Here is a 15,471-nt window from a genome sequence, read left to right on the forward strand (position 1 = left end):
AGCGACACTGTGACTCTAACCACTCAGCCATCTCTCCAGCCCTCCACCCATTTTGAATATTCTATAAGTACTTTCTTTTTTAACAGTGCTGAGGTTTGAAGTGAAGACCTGACATACAATAGGCATCTGCTCTGCCTCAGCAACCTCACTTGTGGTGTTCTCCTCTTCCTCTGTGAAGCCAACAGCCCTTGCATACACTAAAATTAAGGCCTGTGGTTCACTTATTTAATTGTTTGCTAAAAAGAAGGCTCTGGTGCTGCACACCTGTAATTCCAGCACTCAGAGAGGCAGAGGCAGGTGGATCACTGTGAGTTCGAGGCCAGCCTGATCTTCAAAGAGAGTCTAGGACATCCAAGGCTACACAGAGAAACCCTGTCTCTGAGGGGAAAAAAAACATAAAATAATAATTTTTTTTAAGAGAGAAGGCTCTTCGCATATTGACTCATTTGAGTTATATAACATATGTTATATATAAAAAATTAAAGATTAATGATAGAATAGAAGGTCCCAGGCAGATATAATGTTATACAGAGTTTATTAAATGAACATGGGGAGAGAAGGAAAGGGGGAAGGGGGTACCCCAGAGAGAGAGGAGAGAGAGGAGAGGTAGAGATGGAAGTCGAGAGGTAGAGAGAGAGGGAGAGCGCCAGCTATGTGGAGGGTGTCTTTTATATGGCCCAGAGCAGGGCCACGCCCCTGTGGCAGGTAAGCAGTGACATCACAGGCAGGCCGACTGAAGCCTAATCCTAACAACATCATTCACACTTCTATTTTATTCTGATGAAATTTATTTTTTTATTAATTTCTAAGCACTTTGCTTATATTCACCTAATTACCCTCTCCAGTCCTTTCTTTCCCTTTCCATAGTCTCTTTCTTCTACTCAAATAGTCTTCCTTGTGTCTTTTTTCCTTCTTTTCTTTTCTTTTTTCTTTTTTCTTTTTTTTCCCCTACACAGGGTTTCTGTTTGTAGCCTTAGCTGTCTTGGACTCGCTTTTGTAGACTACGCTGGCCTTGAACTCACTGAGATCCATCTGCCTCTGCCTCACCTTTTTTTTCACCTCACCTTTTTCCAAAATGCCCTCCTTCACCACCCAGTTACTTCCGCCATCCAAGTGCACGCCTAACTCCTTTGCGATCCAGCCTGTACTCTGCTTCTAGCAATTACCTCTTCTTTTTTTTTTTTGCGTAGGTAGGCACGTGCATTTATTACCAAAGAACTACAACCCCCGAAAGGCTTTGCGGCAACATCCCATCCGTTACCACCAAACAGAGACAGGTTTCCTGACCGAGCCCGATGTTGCATAATCTTTTGGGAATTGTAGTTGACCTCAGAAAAGTCACAAGAGCCCGAGGACGACTGCAAACCACGGTTCCCAGAATGCGTTTCTCTCGGCTCCACCAATTGAAGGGACTAATCTTGAAGAGGGCGGGGGGGAAAGGGAGGAGCTGCCTGGCGCATGCGCAGTATGCGAGGCTGGGGAATTCATGTGGAGGTCAGAGTGAAAGCAGGTGAGCGTGGTAGGGGCAGAGCGGGCCTCTGTTTCTATGTCCTTGCAGCCCTCCTTTGCATTGCTATGGACGGTGAGGGCACGGGATGCTTGCGTGCGTCCGCCTAGTGGAGAAGGGGGAGAGGCTGAGTCCAGAACGAGGTGGGAGTTGTGCAAGGGGAGGGGACATGAGGAGGAAAAATCCAGAAACTAGTAGAAATAGACAGGGCTGTCTTACTGTCAGAGACGGAGGGTAAATATGTGTCGGGGGAAACGGGCTAGACTCGCAGTTGAAATCTGAGAAAGAGGAGGGAGGAATTGAAGAGTGCACCGAGGGCGACGCAGGGGCGGGGCATTAAAAAGTTCAAGGCTGAGAGGTTTCTGGTCAGTCGGCTACGTGCTCCCCCCCAGCCCGCCGCAGCCCCACCTCCAGGGCATCGCCGCTTTGCCACACTGCACCCCTGCCAGCGCCCGCTTTCCTATTAACAGGTATGGGGAGGAGTTTCTGCAGTGCCTTCTAGAATTCGATCTCCTCATTCTAACCCCGCTTCTACTAACTTAATAGCGTAACCTCCCGTGCATCTCACCAGTCATAACTTTCATGAAGTGACTGAAGGTTAAACAGAACCGTTGGGGACGACTTAACTTAAATACCAACAGGAATTATCTTTTTTTTGTTCTTGGCATCATCCCTCTCTCTTGGGGCCTATTTGTCTAGGAAACAGGAGTGTGATTTTCCTGTGGTGCTAAGTTCTTCGTGGGTACAAAGCGTGGTTCCTACGATGAGCCAAGTGTCCCAGACTCTTTAATTCGAGTGGTTCTAAAGAAAACCACCTGCGGGCTGGAGAGATGGCTCAGGGGTTAAGATCACTGGCTGCTCTTCCAGAGGTCCTGAGTTCAATTCCCAGCAACCACATGGTGCCTCACAACTACCTATAAATGTGATCTGATGCCCTCTTCTGGCCTGCAGGTGTATGTGCAGGCAGAGCACTCATATACATTAAATAACTAAATAAAATCTTAAAAGAAAAAAAAAGAAAACCACCTGCAAAAGTGTGTTACTATGGGGTGTCCAGTGAGTGAGTCAGAGCTCCCAAGGAGTATTCTAGATGAGTGAGAAGTGAACACTGTGCCCCAGAGAGGGCTTTCTCTGAGAAGTTGGTGTCAAGTTGTTTTATTTTTCACCCCTCGTTTAGGTGTGAGTGGATGCAACAGAAGGAGTCATGGCTGCCAAGGTGTTTGAGTCCATCGGAAAGTTCGGCCTGGCTTTAGCAGTTGCAGGAGGCGTGGTGAACTCTGCCTTGTATAACGGTGAGACACACCACCCCACCCCACCCCCACCCCCGAGCGGGGTGGTGCTTTCTGAATGATACCTGTTGGTCTGCAAAGCCCATATGACACTCCTGATGTTAGCTGCTCTCTGAAGGTGTGTGTGTGGGCTTCAGGGGGCTCACCTGCCGCTACCCCAAAAGCCATGGTTGTGTGTTATCAGAGGCCCTGTCTTCACTTAGGCAGTGGTTCTCAGCCTTCCTACTGCTTTGACCGTTGAATACAGTTTCTCATGCTGTGGTGACCCCCATCCATACAGTTATGATTTCATTGCTACGTCATAACTCTAGTTTTGTTACTGTTGTAAATCGTAATGTGAATATCTGGGTTTTCCAACGGTCTTTGGCACCCCTATAATAGGGCATTTGGACCCCCCCTCCTCTTTTCCTGCCAAGGGGTCATGACCCACAGATTTAGAGGCACGACCTAGAACTTCTGTTCAGGAGGAGCCCTCCTGTCTGCTTGCTGGTTGGATGTTTCTAGTGTTTTAGCCATTTGAAGTGCTGCTGTATTTCCCAGATGCCTCTGCAGAGTGGCAGGATTTCATTGGTTTTCTTCTGCCTGTGCATGCAGTAACTTGGTAAAGTCTCTAGAGCGGTTTGAGAGACAAGGTCCTGAGAAAGGAGGTTTTGCTCAGCTAGTTGCAGAGAAAATAATTTTTGAGATACGTTGCTGGGCATTTAAGAGTACCACAGGGCCTAAACTGCGTTTTCTTTGACTGTATTATATGGCCTTATGGGCAAGTCCCTTCTTTTAGTCCTGAGCTTTCTCATTGGTCAAACAATGTGACTGAACTATTTTATCCTCTTAAGATTCCCTGCAACGAGGAGGAGGGGCTGGAGATGTGGCTCAGAGGTTAAGAGCACCGCCTGTTCTTCCAAAGGCCCTGAGTTCAAGTCCCAGCACCCACATGGTGGCTCATAACCATCTATAATGAGATCTAGTGCCCTCTTCTGGCCTGTAGGAGTACATGCATACAGCATACTGTATACACTGTATACATAATAAATAAATAAATCTTAAAAAAAAAAAAGATTCCCTCCAACTTTGATATTTTTTCAAAACACTATCAGATTTGATACAACTCCTGTATGGTTTTTGTTTTGTGTGGGTTTGTTTGTTTGTTTGGGGTTTTGTTTTTGTTTTTAATGTTGTTTTGTTTTGTTTTTGAGACAGAGTCTTACCATGTAGCTCTTGACTGGCCTGGAACTCAGAGAGCTGCTTGCCTCCGCTGGAACTAAAGGTGTACACCTCTATACCTAGCACAGATGCAGTCGCTTTAAGCAACTCAGAGCTGCATCCCGCTGTTTAAGACAATGTCTCCAGCAGCCCAGGATGGCTTTGAATGATTTTCTGATGAGTATTATTTTCAGAGTGAACGTTTTTAGACCAATTCTAAGTTCAAATAGGAAACGAGCTACTTCAGCCAGGTCTGGTGGGGTCAGACTGTAATCCCGGCACTCATAGGCTGCAGTATGAGAATCCTGAGTTCCAGGCCCACCTGGGTTACATAGCAAGACCCTGTCTGAAAAAGTCAGAGAAGAGCGGGGGAGGGAGAGAGACGGAGGGAGAGGGAGAGATCTGCTTGGCTTGTGAGGCACGCCTTGGTGCCATGGCTCATGTGGCTTCATCTGTACAACTAGACAATATCTTTACATTTCTGAGTCCACCACAGGACACCTCTGCATCCCCTCCAAATGGTAGAGAAACAGCTGATAGAAAGATGCTGGGCAAGCCAGCCACAGTGATGTACACCTTTAGCCCCAGTATTCGGGAGGTAGAGGCAAGAGATCTCTGAGTTTAAGTCCAGCTTGATCTACATAGTAAAAACCTATCTTGAAAAACAAAGCTGGTCTTGGTGATGCCAGCCTATAATCCCAGCACTTGGAGAGGCAGAGTCGGGTGGCTCTCTCTAAATTTGAAGCCAGCCTGGTCTACAAAACGAGTCCAGGACAGCCAAGGCTACACAGAGAAACCCTGTTTCCAAAAGCAAAAATAAAACAAGCCAGGTGGTGGTGGCGGCAGTGGTGAAGGCCGCTAAACCCAGTGCTCATGAAACGGAGGCTCCAGGCCAGCCTGGTCTATGAAACAAGTTCCAGGACAGCCAGAGTTACATAGTAAGAACCTATCTTACAAAACAGAGAGGGATGCTGAGCAGAGAGATACCCTCCTCATACTTGCACTGCTGGCCAGGGCGGGGCGAGACTGGGTTCCAGGCTCGTCTGCACTATATCCTGAGACCCTGTCACAAAACAAAACAAAGCAATGGAAATATCTATAGCTTAGGGTTCCCATGGTGATGATCCCTGCTTCTGGGAGCTTCAGGTTAAATTGGAGCCAGTGTATACATGTCATCTGGGGAAGGTCTCTTGAGTTATAGAACTCTTGGGAGGTGATTCCTGGAATGGTGCTGGTTGGTGGGGGTTGGGGTCGGGTGGTTGGTTGATCAGAGAGATTCAGTGGCCGGTTCTTTAAAGGGGAAAGCGTGCCAAGGAGCAGCCCTTTACGGAAGTCCCTAGGGCGACTTACAGCGCAGAAGGAGGAAACCTAATAAATGAGAGGAAAGGGCAGGGGTCTAAACTCTTCAAATATTTAAAAATAAAATAAAATAAATAAAAATGTAAAAAGGCCGTGAGGTGGCTTAGCCTGTAAAAGCATGCCCTGCACAAGCCTGGTGACCTGCATTCTGTCCTGGGAGCCTGTGCAAAAACAGAAGAAACAAACAGGCTCCAATGTCTTCTGACATCCACACATGCATAACAGCCTGCACGTGGCCCCCTCCCAATCACAGGATATTATTTCTGAAAATAAAAGATTGGCAGGGTGGCTCAGTGGGCAAAGACACTTGCTGTCAAGCCTGATAACCTAAGTTTAATTCCCAGAACCCATTTGGTGGGAGGAGAGAACTGACTCCTGTAGTTGACCTCTGACCTCTACGTGAGCATCAAGGCACGTGCACACATGGACATATAGACACTCTGAAATTAGGAATTTTTACAGATTTTAAAGTAAAGAAAGAGGCAAGGAAGGGTCTTGCAGAGATAGCGGACTCTCCGTGCTAAAGGGCGACAGGGTTTTTCTGACTTCTCATTATTGTTCCTTCCTAGTGGATGCTGGGCACAGAGCTGTCATCTTCGACCGATTCCGAGGAGTACAGGACGTTGTGGTAGGGGAAGGGACTCACTTTCTCATCCCTTGGGTACAGAAACCAATTATCTTCGACTGCCGCTCTCGACCACGGAATGTACCAGTCATCACTGGCAGCAAAGGTGAGTCTCGCCTGTGGCTATAGAAAAGATGTGTGCAGGTGCACTGTGCTGTTGTGTTCATTCTAGAAGCATCTAGGATACTGCTGGGCAGCAGTGGTGGCGCACGCCTTTAGTCCCAGCACTCGGGAGGCAGAGGCAGGCGGATCTCTGTGAGTTCGAGGCCAGCCTGGTCTACAGAGCGAGTTCCAGGACAGCCAGGGCTACACAGAGAAACCCTGTCTCAGAAAACCAGAGAGAGCATATGAGTTTCTAGCATGGGAATGTGCAGGGGTCCTCGAGGGCTTTGGAGGAAGGGACACCAAGGATAAAGACTCAATATAGGAAAGTGCTGTCGCGTGCGTCTGGAGACGTAACTCAGTTGGTGAGTGTTGTGATGCACGGCCTGTGGTCCCAGCACTGCGGAGGAGGCAGAGCAGCAGGATCAGAAGTTCAGGGTCGTCTTTGACTACATAGTGAACTTGAGGCTAGCCTCTTATAGATATGAGTCCCCATTTCAGAAAAAAAAAAAAATGGAAGGAAAGGAAAAGAAGTGTTATATATAATAAACCCCAGTGCTCCGCTTGCTGAGTTCAGTCCCGAGGTCTGATGTGATAGGAGGAAAGAACTGATTCCTGCAAGTTGTCCTTTGACCTCTACACACACATAATGCGTAATACGCAAATGCATGTTTTAAAGGTTAATTAAAAATATAAAATTATTTCAGGCTGGTGAGTAGGTCAGTGAGTAGCTCCTGGCACCAAGCCTGCGTTTGCTCTCCAGAAACCACACTGTGGAAGCAGAGAACTGAGTCCTGCAAGCTGTCTTCTGACCTCCACATATGTACTGTGATACACACAAACACACACACATGCACATAAAGTATGTAAATAAAAATTGTAATTTAAAAATGTATAAAGAACTCACATATGGGCCGGGCGTGGTGGCGCACGACTTTAATCCTAGCACTTGGGAGGCAGAAGCAGGTGGATCGCTGTGAGTTCAAGGCCAGCCTGGTCTACAAAGCGAGTTCAGGACAGCCAAGGCTACACAGAGAAACCCTGTCTCGAAAAACAAAACTCGTAGTGTGGCTGCTCTAGAGGGCTGTGTATGGATTTGTAGACTGAAATACATATTTCAAGTAAACACAGGCAGCAGGATAAATCCAGAGACAAATATATAAAGGGTTATAACCTAAGAGTTTCGTGTTAGGGGCTGGAAGCATGACTCAGTGGTTAAGAGCACTGTTGCTCTTGCCGAGAACCTGGGCTTAGTTTCCAGCACCCACATGGTGACACCGTTGTCCATAACCCCAGTTGCGGGGGATCCATCAGGCACACATGTGGTGCTCATACCTACATGTAGATAAAGCATCCGTATACATAAAGTAAAATAAAGCTTAGGGGGAGAAGCTGCACACTGTTCTAACTTTGAGGAGCTCTAAATGTGTCTTCTGCCGTGGCTGACGCTTCCCATCAGTGCTTGTTCCCCAGAGTGACTGTCCAAACTGGTCTTTGGCCATTTGTCTGCCCTTGTGGCTGACAGCTTTCCCTTTGCCTCGCTTTCCATGGCCTCTGCTCCAGCGGGGCGGACCTCAAATTGCTCTCTCAGGCGGGGCCACACAGCCCTGTGCGTGAGATACTCCACTGGCTTTCTAGTTAGAGCCTGAAGTGGCCGGCCCTTACCATTCCCCTCCCCCAGCGAGTGCAGGCAGCAAAGGGAACTGTGGGAAGGAGGGGGGTCCCATGGGCTTGGTGTGCTGCAGCCATTGATGATGTTTGCTCCTTGTGCCAAACTTGGTACTGAGTCGAAGGCTGGAGTACAGAGCTGACCAAAAAGAGTCCTCAGGAGGACGGCTGTGAGAACAAGCCGCTGTAACAGCTCTCAAGGAGAAGATGGCCAAGGGCGTGTGGAGCACAGAGAGCTGCCCGGTCTCCCTGCCACAGACCTCTCGTTGGGAGAATCTGAGGCGGGGGGCGGGGATAGGAAGTCTTCCTGCTGCTCCTTGCAGTGTGCTGGGACTGCCTCACCTGCTGCAAAGAGGAAATCAAAGGTGGGGCGAGGCATAATGGAGAAGACTGAGGCTGAATTTAAAATCCTGCTTCCAGGGGTTGGAGATTTAGCTCACTGGTAGAGCGCTTGCAGGCCCTGGGTTCGATCCTCAGCTCTGGGGAGAAAAAAAAGACAAAATAAAAATACTGCTTCCAAACCTCCTGCCTTGGGGCTTCCCTTCTGTGTTGTCTCACAGTTGTGTTAAGTTGTGTTTGTACCTGAACTTTGGGACCTAGGCTGGGGCGCAGTGGTGCACACCTTTAATCCCAGCACTCAAGAGGCAGGGGTAGGAGGATCTCTGTGAGTTCGAGGCCAGCCTGGTCTACAAAGCGAGTCCAGGCCAGCCAAGGCTACACAGAGAGACCCTGTTCATGAAATTTCCCACCTCTCGGTGCGTGGGTCAGGACTTCAACTCATAGGCGGCTCTTGGCTGGTGGTGCTGGAGGCTTAGGCTCTGCGCAGGCCTGACTGGTCAGGGAGCAGGTGGAGCTGACTGTCTCCTCGCATGCATGTGGGTACTGAGCCTGCCGCTGGCTTAGCTGCCTGTATTTAGACTGTTAGAACTCCTTGCACATCAGTGTCGTATCAGTGTCGTGGGGCAATCTGCCACCTGCTCTCAGATATCAGGAAGCCGGCTCTGGATGGATCTGATAACTACCATTAGTCTATGTGTGCGATGGTGTTGTCTCCACTGGTTTCTCCTCTGGTTCCCGCCCCCCCCCCCCTTGGTTTTTCCCCATTCTCACAGAATGATACGCTTATTTTGGCTAAGGCTTCACGGGCTGCCTCATTAGTAACCAGCAGGTGGCCAGTCCCAGTACCCCAGGCCTGATTCCTGACTTGAGCACACACTAGCCCTTGGAAAGGCTCACTCTGCAATTCTTTTTTTTTTTTTTTTTTTTTTAAGATTTATTTATTACATATGCAATGTTGTGTCTGCATGTACAACTGCAGGCCAGAAGAGGGCACCAGATCACATTATAGATGGTTGTGAGCCACCATGTGGCTGGGAATTGGACTCAGGACCTCTAGAAGAGCAGTCAGTGCTCTTAACCTCTGAGCCATCTCTCCAGCCCCCACTCTAGAATTCTTGGCATTAGCTTATGTGTTGCCTTAAGGCATACGGTTTCAAACGCTCTCTCTAGTCACCCAGTGAGAACTGCTCTCATCAGAGAGCATTCAGGGTGTACTGAAAAGCCAGTGCACCCCCATACTGTCATAGGTTCCTGGTTCTGTGGTATTGAGTGCTCTGCTGGGCTCTGCCGAGGAACCAGCATAGCCGCCTCCTTCCTCTAGGGTCTAGCTGAAGTTCAGTAGGTGGCTGGTAGTGGACTTACGGTAGGAAGTGTGGTTTTCGTGTTTAACTCCCGTGTATTCCCCACCCAAAGACCTGCAGAACGTCAACATCACACTACGCATCCTCTTCCGGCCGGTGGCCAGCCAGCTTCCTCGTATCTACACGAGCATCGGCGAGGACTACGATGAACGGGTGCTGCCTTCTATCACCACAGAGATCCTCAAGTCAGTGGTGGTGAGTGAACAGGACCCTCAAGCCCAAAGCGCAGCCCTAGAGGTGGCCAGGTAGCAAGGGGCACATGGCCGGGTCCCAGCCCTCCTTCCTCAGTAACCTGCCGGCTTTCCGCCTGTCCCTTTTCCAGGCTCGCTTCGACGCTGGAGAATTGATTACCCAGCGAGAGCTGGTCTCCAGGCAGGTGAGCGATGACCTCACAGAGAGAGCGGCGACATTTGGGCTCATCCTGGATGACGTGTCCCTGGTAAGATCCGTGGGGAGGCTGAGGGAAAGCGGCTGCTTTTTTTGCTTTAGTGACTGGCTTTTTTTTTCTGGGCTTGGTCCTAGATCCACTTAACCGGATCTGGGGCTTGAAAATGTTGAGAAAACTTCCTAGTGCCTGAAGCCATCTTCGCCTCGGGTCTGTTTTTGATTGAGCATTTTTTACATCCCATCTGCCACACACATTTTTCTAATAACCTCTGGTTGCCCTGTGGTCCCTAACCACTGGACTACTTTCAAAGCTCCGTGGAAAGTGGTTCCTGTTGGCTTTGTCAGCCCAGGGAGAGGCGGATAGTCTTCCCCTCCTTAGTAGGTCCAGCTTGGCTCAAGGACTCCGGAGCACCGAGGGTCCGAGCTTAGTGATGGAAGTCCTGGGGGCCCCTGGTGAAAGGTGATGGAGGACAAGCGACCGTCTCCCCAGGCCTGGTGTGCAGGGACAGGTGATGCCCCTGAGCTGTAAGCTAGCCTCTTGAGTCTTTATATTCTCCATATTAATGTGACCCTGGGTGTCGTAACTTAAACAGAAGGCGGTACAGGCAGCATAGCGTTTCTGACTGTTTCCAGGGTCTCCGGGAAATCGGGTAGCAAGGCAGAGTGTTTCCTGTTCTCTCTGTGGCCGACCTGGGAAAGGCTGAGCTTTCCCTCAGCATCTGTGCAGCTGTTCAAACAGCCATTCTGTGAGCAGTCTCTACTCCCCTCCAGGCACAGCCCCTTTCCTCTCTCTCTCTCTCCTAGGGGAAGGGCTCCCTCTCCTGGCAGCATGCCAGGCTGCAGCCGTTGGCTCTGCAGAGGGCCTTACCTCAGGCTCTTCCACTGTTAACACAAGCACCTTGGCTGTGAGAATGCATGGAGTAAAAGCCTAAGAGAAACTTGGCATCCTTCTAGACTCTGACCACATGCTCCATCCTGGGGAAATGTGGGCTGACCACAAGAAACCAGAGCTATGAGGTGTGAGAAGAAAATTAGATTTCCTGGGGAATTTGCTGCCCTCAGCTGGCCCTGAAAGAGATTTTATTCTTTAATGACACGTTTAGCTTTTCAATTCTTAGGATTGTATTTCCGTATCCAGCCTTTGAACAAGAGCCCAAGAGTGGATCCGGCAGAGTAGAACAGCTGTAGTAGAGACTTCACTGGGCATACTGGCCCATGCCTGTAATCTCGGCCCTGTCTTGCTGTGAGTTCCAGCCCACCTGGGCCACAGAGTAAGACTGTCTCAGAAAGGAGCAGAAACAAACTGGAAGACTTAGGCGAGTAAAACTGTAGAAGATGTGGGGCCAAGATTTTCTCCACTAAACTTTGGGGTCGCTTAGGTTGGAGGCTGAAGGAGGAAGTGAGGCAGATTGTATTTGAACCTGATTTTATTTGATTGTATTTGATTGTATTTGAGCCTTTCTTCACTTGGCCCTCTCAGGTTTTCCCCCCTAGATTTATTTATGTTTTTACTCATGTGTTTATGTTTTATCTCCATGTATGCAAGTGTGCCACGTGCATGCCTTAGATGCCCTATAACTAGAGCTACAGATGGTTGTGAGTCACCATGTGGGCGCTGAGAATCAAACTTGGGTCCTCTGCAAGAACAGCAAATGCTCCTACCCACTGAGCCATCTCCAGCCCCTGTGCCTTCTTCTCAATAAAATGTTGGGTGCTGTGACCTGCTCTAGGCTAGGCCTTGGGCGCTCTGAGATCTGTCCCCTTTTCTGTACTATCTTTAGAGAACAGCCCCTTCAGCCAGATAGTCCCAGCTACTTATGTGCTTAGGGAAGATCTCACCCTGACCAATGGCTTTACCTGCCTTTCTTTTAAAACCTTTACCAGAGCTACTTGTGTGTTGGGGATGCCATGATTTGCACGCCGCCTTCTCTGTCTTCCTGTCTAGGGGTAGAAGTGCCGTGAGAAGGAAGCGGCCTGGTTAATCCATAAGCAGAGAGCATGAGGCGCCTGCATCCCTGGGAACTAGCTGTATCCCCTGCTCTCAGGGGCTCAGTTTTCCATCTGCCTCCCCCCCCCACCCCCCCAAGTCTTGGAACAGGGCATCAAAAGATCTTGGAAGAGCAACAGTCAGTGGTGGGGGTCCTGGGACCCATCAGTCTCCTAGGGAGGTGATGGATTGAGTAGATCCCTTCTAGTGTCCACGGGCCCCATCTAAAGCCCCAGGTGCCGTTTTCCTCATGGGGGCGACCACAGTGCGGGTGACAGAATTCTGTGTAAGCAGTGTGAGCAGCTGAGAATACAGAAGTGCGAACAGGGAAGTCGAGACAGAAGAGCATCTCCCTGTGCCTCCAGCTGCTGCGAGAGCCGTTCCTGGCCTCTTCCTGCCAGTGGCCGGGCGGCCTCCCCGCGATGCTGTCTAAGCAATTACTGCCTCAGCTGGGCTCACTTTCTCCCCACAGACACATCTGACCTTCGGGAAGGAGTTCACAGAAGCAGTGGAAGCCAAACAGGTGGCTCAGCAGGAAGCGGAGAGGGCCAGATTTGTGGTGGAAAAGGTGAGCGTTCAACCAGATGGCAGGAGCTGCCTTTCCCTTCTCCTGTGCTCGGCTTCCCCATCTGCTGGGTGGCCTAGAAACAACTGGTCATCTGTCATCTGTCTGCGATAACCAGAAGAGGGTCAGGGGAACCTCACTCCTGTGATCAGTCCCAGAGTCTTTGGGAGCTGTCACGAGGTTTCGCTCCTAAATCACTGACGGCCCACTCATTTCCCCTCACCTAAGATCAAAAGCCCTCTCCTACACATAAAAATGTTGCTCCTGGAGTGTCTTCGGCTTCACCGAGGAGTTATTTTTATGCCATGGTTACATAGTGAAACTGACAGCGAAAAAGATCAAATATGCCAGATGTGCTATTTTTTTTTCCCTGCTGCTGAATCCATCCAGATGTTTCAGAGAGTGATGGAACACGATGTATTTGTGTAGCATCCTCTTCTTCCTCGTGTATGTAAAGGCTGTTTGCTGTCTGCCAGGCCCCATTGCTAAATTTTTCTAGTCTAAAGATGTTCAATTCTTAAATCTAGAAGGAAAGGGATTTAGCTGTAGAGGGCATAAGCCCTTCCTTCTGTGTGTGCTGTGGCTCCAGGGTCTGTGGCAGGTCTAGCACTGCCTAGGGTGCATAATAAACATGTATGAAAACATGTAACGTTTCAAATTGGATGCTGACCTGCTCTAGGCTAGGCCTAGATGTAGCTTGGTGACAGAACACTTACCTAGCATGTGCTGGGTGCTGAATTCTGCCCAGTGCCACAGTGGAGGCTGGGAGGGAAGACCGTATTGGGGCCAGAGTCTTAAAGCCACTCTCTTCCCATACTCTGAAAACCAAATGCCCTGATAGATGCATCCTGTAGGTAGTGGTAGGCTGAGCCAAGGGCATCTTGGGGTACATGTTGAGGAGTCAGGGTTTTCCACATGTAACTTCAAGGAGAGTCCTAGGCACATGTTGCTCTTTGTAGCCATTTGGGCTCTTAATTTGGTGGTGATTTTTGTTTTTTTTGGTTTGCTTGTTTTGTTTTGCAATGCTAGGGTTCAAACCCTAGATGTGCTATCACTGAGCTACACCTAGCCCAACTCTGCTAGGGTTTTCGTGGGCACTATTTGTTTGTAGCCCTGATTGACCTAAAATGTCCTATGTAAACCAGGCTGGCCCCAAACTTGCAGTGATCCTCCTGTCTCTCACTTTAGCACTAAGATTGCAGTTGTTAGCCACTGCACCCGGGTGTCCTGGCTTTAATGGAAGTCATTTTGACTTGGCATCAGAAGGAAAGATGGGCCTAAGGATTGATCTGACTCCAGCTTTCTGTGGCTTTCAATCAGAGTACAAGTGGCCACGTCTGTACAGCCAAGAGAAGCATGTCCTACAATGACAAGTGGGCATGAAGGCGGAGAGGAGGCTTAGGTGGACAGTATTGACTCCCTTGTAAGGGAAGGATGCTCCCAGAGTGCCTTGAGGGCCCTGTGAGGGTGCCTAGCTCGGTCCTGGTTAGGCCACAGCCTGATGTGCAATGCTTTGATGTAATCCCAGCCTCTCCACCTCCTCTCCTATAGGCTGAGCAGCAGAAGAAGGCAGCCATTATCTCCGCTGAGGGCGACTCCAAGGCAGCTGAGCTGATCGCCAACTCGCTGGCCACAGCCGGTGATGGCCTGATAGAGCTGCGAAAGCTGGAAGCAGCTGAGGACATTGCATACCAGCTCTCCCGCTCTCGCAACATCACCTACCTGCCAGCCGGGCAGTCCGTGCTCCTGCAGCTTCCCCAGTGAGGCCTCCCCTGCTTCGACTCCTCAGGCCAGCCAGGCCACAGCCTCGAGCGTTCTGAATGGCGCCTACGTTCTGCCCCACCCCAGAAATCACTGTGAAATTTCATGATTGGCTTAAAGTGAAGGAAATAAAAGTAAAATCACTTCAGATCTTTAATTATAAAACGAAGCTTTTATTGTTCAGCGTTTTTTCTTTAACCTACTTTGATATCCAGAATTGCCAAGTGCCTATGCAGACTGGCTCTGACTGAGCTTTTAGGAGCCTGCTGGCCTCTTCCACCCTAGGCACTGGCAGTCGGCAGAAGAAAGGCAGGGCAGTGTGTGTGATGGATGGGGAGCACGGCTGGCAGCCTGAGTAGACCTATAGCCTCCATCTTGTCATTTATTGAAGATTTAAAGACAGTGCCACGGTTGAACCAAAAAGGCAAGCTCTCAGTTTTTCCAGCCATTTGAACCTGCGCAAATGCAGCTGGGGAGGGGCCAGAGGAAGTGGTCCATCTTAACTTTTAAGGCCCGTTCCCTCTTAACTGACCAGCGGAAGCAGGTGTGCGGGAACAGGGCATGGAGTGAAGAATCGGCCCATCAAGGTGCGTGGGCCCGATGTTGCTGCCCCCACCAGAGTCCTAAAACAGGGATGGACTTGGATAGTACAAGAGGCCTGGACTAAGATGTGAGTCCTGCTGAAGACTTCCTCTCCACCCCCCACCTCGGTCCTCTTAAATACCCAATGGGATTCCAACTTGAAGGATTGCATCCTGCCGGGGGGGGGGGGGGCGGGAGTGGGGGGACCCCCAGCACACCTGCTAAGGACACGTGCATCTGCCTTCCCGCTCGCTCTCTCTCTCAGAGTTTGCCCTTCCTTCCCAAGGGCTGCGGGCCAGTGCTCCGAAGGAAGCAATCAAGGGAAGAAAGCACAGTGTAAGCTGCTGTCAGTAAATGACACTCAGACCTTCCAGCTGCCTTCAGGGTTTGTTTGTAACCTGTGGGAGCCAGAGGATCAGAACAGAGTGTCCTGCCGGCAGTTGTGTGTGCGTGTTTCTATCACCGGACGGGGGAGGGATAGCCAGCAAGGCAGAAAAGCAGAAAGCGCGCCTAGCGATGTGTGCTGGATCCTACCCCATCCTGAAGTGAACCTTGGTACCAAACCCTGGGTGAGTTTGTCGTGAAATGAGTTCTTAGGAGGAGAGGCAGGGGAAGAGGTTTCTTTCCTTCTGTGTTTGAGTACCACCACAGACGGGGTTGCTCTACTCACCAAACCCTGGTCAGGGCTCCCCTGCTAGGATGTATGCAGTTAGTATCAGATGTTCACACCCAGGCCCTT

At 49.9% G+C, this 15,471-nt stretch overlaps 1 protein-coding gene across 1 annotated transcript; it reads left to right on the forward strand.

Moving 5' to 3' along the window:
* The first annotated feature begins 1,439 nt into the window (after nt 1-1,439).
* On the forward strand, nt 1,440-14,319 carry PHB1 (prohibitin 1). Its single transcript, XM_084749956.1, has 7 exons — nt 1,440-1,510; nt 2,685-2,799; nt 5,925-6,086; nt 9,503-9,645; nt 9,773-9,889; nt 12,297-12,392; nt 13,941-14,319. Exons 2-7 carry the CDS (start codon nt 2,712-2,714, stop codon nt 14,151-14,153), a joined length of 819 nt encoding a protein of 272 aa, XP_084606082.1. The 5' UTR covers nt 1,440-1,510; nt 2,685-2,711; the 3' UTR covers nt 14,154-14,319.
* The last annotated feature ends 1,152 nt before the right edge of the window (nt 14,320-15,471 follow it).

The sequence above is a fragment of the Acomys minous genome (genome assembly GCF_964271855.1).
Source record: "Acomys minous genome assembly, chromosome: 12".
Taxonomy (NCBI): Eukaryota; Metazoa; Chordata; class Mammalia; order Rodentia; family Muridae; genus Acomys; species Acomys minous.

Bases quoted from the DNA above. Each gene is read 5' to 3' on its own strand.
- PHB1 (XM_084749956.1), top strand. From the start codon at position 2,712: ATGGCTGCCAAGGTGTTTGAGTCCATCGGAAAGTTCGGCCTGGCTTTA. The intron at 6,087-9,502 runs GTGAGTCTCGCC...CCCCACCCAAAG, and splicing joins AGTCATCACTGGCAGCAAAG to ACCTGCAGAACGTCAACATC. The intron at 12,393-13,940 runs GTGAGCGTTCAA...CCTCTCCTATAG, and splicing joins CCAGATTTGTGGTGGAAAAG to GCTGAGCAGCAGAAGAAGGC.